The 6,289-nt window shown below is 45.0% G+C and overlaps 1 protein-coding gene across 4 annotated transcripts in view; it reads left to right on the top strand.

The window, feature by feature from the left end:
• Positions 1–6,289, top strand: part of agap3 (ArfGAP with GTPase domain, ankyrin repeat and PH domain 3) — a 172,964-nt gene that overhangs the window by 108,830 nt on the left and 57,845 nt on the right. For all 4 annotated transcript variants that reach the window (XM_019879018.1, XM_019879020.1, XM_019879021.1 and 1 more), the window contains 2 exons: positions 538–642; positions 3,390–3,564. In XM_019879018.1, coding sequence (XP_019734577.1) covers positions 538–642; positions 3,390–3,564 — 280 coding nt within the window. The remainder of the gene's footprint in view (positions 1–537; positions 643–3,389; positions 3,565–6,289) is intronic.

The following is a 6,289-nucleotide window of genomic DNA, read 5'->3' as shown; positions in this document are numbered from 1 at the left end:
TGCACTCTTTTGTTGGCCTGAATTCACCGCAAAGGGAACTTGAGCGCTTTTCACACAGTGTCCCGGCCTTTCTTGTGGAATGCGTTTCCACAAGACCTGCCGTATTTGTGTAGTTAAGTGTTGCAATTCAGCTGCACACTTTGTGTGCAGTGACATTGTTTTGTCAGTTGAAGTAACTTTTGAGTGTAGCATGTGGGCCATTTTTGTGTAGTGGGGAATTTTTTACAACAGCCATTTGTAGAAAAATAAACCTTTATAATGTAGCACTGGTAATTTTCAAAATAAAAGCCTTTCATTTCATTGTCTGTCATTATTTATAATGCATGTCAGCCATTTTTTGGTGTAATGTTTGCTGTAATGCTCACTTTGTTGGAAAAAGGTCCACTAGTGTTTAACATTTCGTGCAATTCAGGACTACATTCCCAGTGTGTTCCCATTGCTCTGAGCGTTCTGCCTAATAGCGACGCTAGCTGTTTTGATGGTGTTTAACGTCCATTGATGGCTGCCGCTCACCGCGCGTGATGTCGTCTCTTCCAGGGAATCCTCCTGAAGCGAAGTGGCAAATCCCTCAACAAGGAGTGGAAGAAGAAATACGTCACGCTGTGCGATAACGGCGTCCTCACTTATCACCCCAGCTTACACGTGAGTATTGTCGCGCCCGCCGGCCCCTCCTCCTCGCATTCCATTTCTTTTTCAATCGGGTTTATGTGTTTGGTCTGCTCCTTTCGTCTCGACTGCTGAGCTTCACTCTCTCTCTCTCTATGCGATTACATTTACAACCGCTGCTGCATCAGAGTCGATTACAAACACGTAGCTAATGATTCGCCTGATCTTGATTGCTATATAATGGCTGTTTAAGCCACTCTCGTGTCTCGGGCATTAGTGTTAAGCAAGAGGGCGTCCTGGTGGCAGCCGAGCCTGACCGGCCCTCCACATCCATCTTTGTCACAGTCCCGCCGGGCCTCTAATACGGCTTATACACTCGGCTGGCTGTCGGTGCCACACCGAAGAACGGCCGTCCTTATCTACAACGCTTCCTTTGCCAGTCAATATGTTTGCATGCACGCTTTGAGTGAGGTATGCAAATATCAATGTTTAAAATGTGAGAGACATGACTGTTGTAGCTGTTGTAGTACCAAGACTGGCCTGCGGGAGGTAGAGTGGCGCCACAGGGCATCCAGACTTCTGGAAAATACAAAGAAGAATAGTCGTACAAAAAGCTCGGTTCACTTTTGTGGTAACAATATGTTATGTGAAGTGAAATCCAGAAAATATTCTTTGTGCTTCCCAAAACCGGTGTTAATTTTCTGTTAAGCAGGTTTATCGGCGTCTGCTGAATGTAACTATTAAAGTTAGACTGGGATGTCATGTTGCAACCAAAATGGCACAGTTTTCATTTTATTGTTTGTTGATGACAACGATAGGATGTCGAAAATGGAACCAAGTGGGTTCTTTGGGGGTTTTTTTGGTTGTTTTTTTTGGTGCAATTTTCAAACTTAAAGTGTGAGGACTAGCGCACTTTCCACCACACCTTGCGGAGCACAGGCTTAGTGATGATCAATAAAACAATTTTTGTGCGGTTTCTCTGTGTAGTCCAGTACCAGCATGTAGCCTTCTCCGGCCCTATGGTCGGGTACCACTGCATTCGAGCATCTATTCATCCATCCATCCATCCATCCATCTTCCGATCCGCTCATCCTCACAAGGGTCGTAGGGAATGCTGGAACCTATCCCAGTGGGCAGTAGGCAGGGGACACCCTGAACCGGTTACCAGCCAATCGCAGGGCACACAGAGACGAACAACCATACATGCTCACACCAAGGGACAATTTAGAGCGTTCAATCAGCCTGCCATGCATGTTTTTGGAATGTGGGAGGAAACTGGAGTACCCGGAGAAAACCCACGCAGGCCCGGGGAGACCATGCCAACTCCACACAGGGAGGCCGGAGCTGGAATTGAACCTGATACCTCTGCACTGTGAGGTCGACGCCCTAACCACGGCACGACCGGCCACCCTAGCATTTATTCAGACACCATAAATAAATGAAAGCTATTAACGTCTTTTGTCTAACGAGACGGGTCAGCCTCGGAGCAAATGGAGTCTGGTGCAGAAGCGAGCATCTTAATTTACAAGCCGGGCTGCGCCGTTACAGTGATGTACGTAATTGACTGAACTTGCTATCGCTTGATCATTACAGCCATCACAGGTCACTGGGCCGCTCTATGAATGTGTGGCCTCACGTAGGGGAACGCAGAATGAGGGTTGCCTTCGTTCCGTAACAGCTTGTTCGGAGCTGCGGAGCGAGGAAGTGTGCGAGGGGGAGGAAGCGGGACAAGAGAGGCTGAGAAAAGGAGAGAGAGACGAACGAGGGAACGAGCGGGATCCTTTAATTTCACAGCCAGCCAAGCCATCCACACAATCACCTTCTGTTAATTCTATCTGCTACATCAATTAAATTGTTTGTAGAAACTAATTGAATGTGGCTTAATCACACATCTTAATAGCTTTGCACGCTTCGATCTGGCTGTTAATTCCCGCAATAAAACGAAATGAGAGCGCTCACTGGGTAATTAGCAAGGAGACTCGGGAAAGAAATGAGTGCTTTATGACTTGGTAATAAAAGCCAGGAGCCGGTGGGGGGGACGGAAAAGACGGCCGTCGTCGCCGCTTTCTGGTTTTGTTTTTGTTTTTTCTGTCTTTCTGCTGAGCACGATGATTTTCACCAGTGCTTCTCACATTTGGGCTTTGAAGCAAATTGCAAGAGAGCGAGTGGTTGCTCTCATTATGAGGCTTATCAAGAGTTGGCGTAGACCCAGGTGACATCATTTCATGGACTAATAACATGGCCATCTCGCTAAATTCATCTAATAGTTTAAAGAAATGTGTTTAATCCTACATTTATGTTTAATGCTATTTTGCACCACTCATTACTTAACAGTAATAAATGACAACAAATTTGTTTGGTTATTCGATCAGTTGTTGGGCTCCAGCAACACAAATACAGCCGCATTAGCCGTGTAATTAGCCATTAGCACGACATGCTAACTGGCCAAAGTGTCAACATCAACAGTGACAAGAATGAAACAACGGAAGCTTCTTTTACCATAATTTATTGGGCCAAAAGTTCCAAAAAGTACTCCATGAATGCAAAACAAACCCATTGACGTGACGACTGTACACCCGTTAGTGTCATTAGCATGTTGCCTGAGTGTCCGTTCCTGTTGCACACGTGTCATTTATGTGTCATTTAACCACTTGCGGGGTTGCGGTGACATCTCCTTGATAATGTTCGCACAGTGTCCACTCGGTGTGACTACTGAACAAATGGACTTTCAATTAGTTTTTCCCTCCTTCGTTCCTCCATTAAAACTGTTTTGGCTCCCATAGGACTACATGCAGAATGTGCATGGGAAGGAGATCGACCTGCTGCGGACGACGGTCAAAGTACCCGGGAAGCGACCGCCGAGGGCGGTGGCCACCACCGTGGCCCCCACTGCGAGCCCCAAGACCAACGGGATGACCAAGGACCGCAGTGCCCTGCAGCTGGGCATCGGCAACACAGGTAAGGATAGGTGCAGATCAAATGATTACAAGCCAGCGAAGAACTGATATTTTCTTGAGCCCAATCGCCAATTTCTAGGGGACACATTTAGCAAAAGAGAGCTTTCTAAATGTGATCAATGTCTTAAATTTAGTTTCCTTCACAACGTCTTGCTCCTCAGAATAATGACTGTCATTACTGTACTCATTCTATGTCCCGGGTTTGTGATTCATCATAAAATGCACGGCAGGTTAATTACGTGCTATCCACATGTTCCACACATGCATATTAACTGCCTGGTACATAGTTAGCGTAGCACAATGAGACCTTAACGAGTGACCGCAAGAAGCATCTTAATACTCCTACATCAGCGATGCATTTAAACAAGATGGCAGCAGGAAGGCAAAGAAAAAAAGTTTGCTTTTGTCACAACGTGGCTTCGACCTACAGCCTGGTTGTGTCTCCGCAAGGTTGAGGAGGAGCTCGGTCTGGTCCGAAGCATCATGGCAGAGGTTCAAGTTTTAAAAATAAAACTCCCAGTGAGCCGCAAGCTGGCATGTGAAAACTGCAACTGGACAAAGGGCCCACGTTTAAGAGTAATTAATAATAATTAGCCGGTCCCCACCATATCGAGGGAGGTGGGTGCTCCCTGGAGCCAAGCAGCCGGGAAGTGGGGTTCCGAGCCAAAAAGCACGGGACTCTCGGCGCTGTCCTGGCAGGTCCCTGGCGCCGCAGAATGGCTCAATTAGTCAAAATGGAGAGAAGATGAAGGAGTTTGCCGAGCCAGCTGTGGTGTCAGGATCGTCAGTCCCACTTTGGAACAGGGCAGGCCGGTTTTTGGTGGGGGTAAAACGGCACTAACTGGTTCCGAAAGGTTTCAGAAAGGTAAATTCCCGACATTATCTGCCGCCGTGCGCGTCTGGGAACAAAGCGAGGGAGATTGGCCTTCATCTCCATTTAGTGAGAGAAAGGTTACAAATCACATCAGGTCTCTCTCCTCGTGGAGGACCCTCTTCTGATTATGCGATCATGGTTTTGATTTCATTAGACATGCAATTGATGAGGGGAACAAAGGGGTAATTTCTCATTCAGGGCGACCAAATCACAAGCCTTGTCTTTGCCTTTGGTAATTCATGCATCCCTCGCTTCTGAAGACCTTTATAATCACCGTCAGGAGAGGCATAGTGTCAGCGAGGCAAAGGAGGGGCGGGGCGGGGCGATCCGAGAAAATGAAGAGCTAAGAGTGAAGACCACTTTGCCAGGCGTGCGTCCATCTTTAATTGCTCTGCCGGCTGCTGAGCGGAAGCCTTTTCGACATGATCCCCTAAGTTTGTGCGTAGCTGCTGACAGATAAGCGTCCTCCAACTACTAATAGGCCTAGTCACTTTTAGTTAAGATTCCAGCAGAGAGAGGTGCATGAACCCGCTGTCTGCTCTTGTGAAATGAAACGTGTTGCCTGAGTCGAATGTCGTACAAAAGTTAAGCACTATCTCACACTGACACTTTATTTTTAGATACTTTATGATCCTTGTGGTGAGTAGACATCCAATGCCAGATGCGCGCTGTCCAACTACAGAGGCTCCCGTTGTGTACTTACGGTGGCAACGTAAATCCAGTTAGTCATAATTAGGGCCCGAACAGCGACGGCTCAAAATTATGATCAATAGTCTTTGCAGAAACACAACCAAAATACTATGATAATTGGAATACACTGTACTTTGTTTTTGTTGGACAGCGATGATATTCATAATACTCTGACATGACCACGGGTGATTTGGTATTATACTGATCAACACATTTTTACTATATATATTTTTTTGAATTCACAGACCTTTCTAGATTATTATTATTTATTTATTTATTTATTTATTTTTTTACGCTGACTCTGAATCTGCCCTTGTTTTTTTCTGGAGCACATCAGGTTTTCATAATAATAACAATAATGCTAATAAATTATGTAATGTAGTAATATGTTTAATAATACTAATTAAGTGTTGGGTTCAGTGAGTCGAGTGGAAATGTGTTTTTCTGAAATGTCATAGCGACAAAAAGCATATTGTGTGAGCTTTCAGAAGGTCAAACTTAAAATTAAAATAAATGAAAATATCTCAAAAACCTGATTTGCTAAAAAAAAAAAAGGAAAACCATTTTAAAAATTGGTGTCAAAAACACATTAATTAAAGAACCCATAAAAAAAAAAAAAAAAAAAAAAAAAACATTTTAAAAATTGGTGTCAAAAACACGTTAATTAAAGAACCCATAAAGTCATCGCTGATTAAAATTTGTTGTTGACCGACCAGTGTTATTATTTGCTAACTATATGAAAGAACACAAAACTTGTTGAACTTGTCATGTTTGGTAACCGAGACAGACTCTGACTTGCATAAACCTGATGACCAAAATACAAAATAAAACAGTTTTAATTCTGGTGTAGCACATATGCTAAAAGGATAATATGGAGCGGTCGAAGTGGGCGGACATCGCGGGACGTCAGCATGTTAGTGGGAAAAATGATGATGATGATGATGATCATCATCATCATCATCATAGCGGTGTATTACACGGCGGCAGATGATGTGCCGGCCAGCCCTGCATTAGCATGAGCGCGTCATTATGCCAATACTCGTACATAATGACAACAACTCCACTGAGGGGTCGGGCCTCGTCACGGCTCATCAGCTCGCTGACGGCCTTGGCCTAAAGGGAGGCGAGACGCTTCCCGCTTAATCCATCGCTTCTACTTATC

This window comes from Hippocampus comes, unplaced genomic scaffold (genome assembly GCF_001891065.2).
Source record: "Hippocampus comes isolate QL1 unplaced genomic scaffold, H_comes_QL1_v1.1 scaffold85, whole genome shotgun sequence".
Classification (NCBI taxonomy): domain Eukaryota; kingdom Metazoa; phylum Chordata; class Actinopteri; order Syngnathiformes; family Syngnathidae; genus Hippocampus; species Hippocampus comes.
The sequence above is the reverse complement of the archived record's forward strand: the minus strand, read 5'-3'. Positions and strand labels throughout refer to the sequence as shown.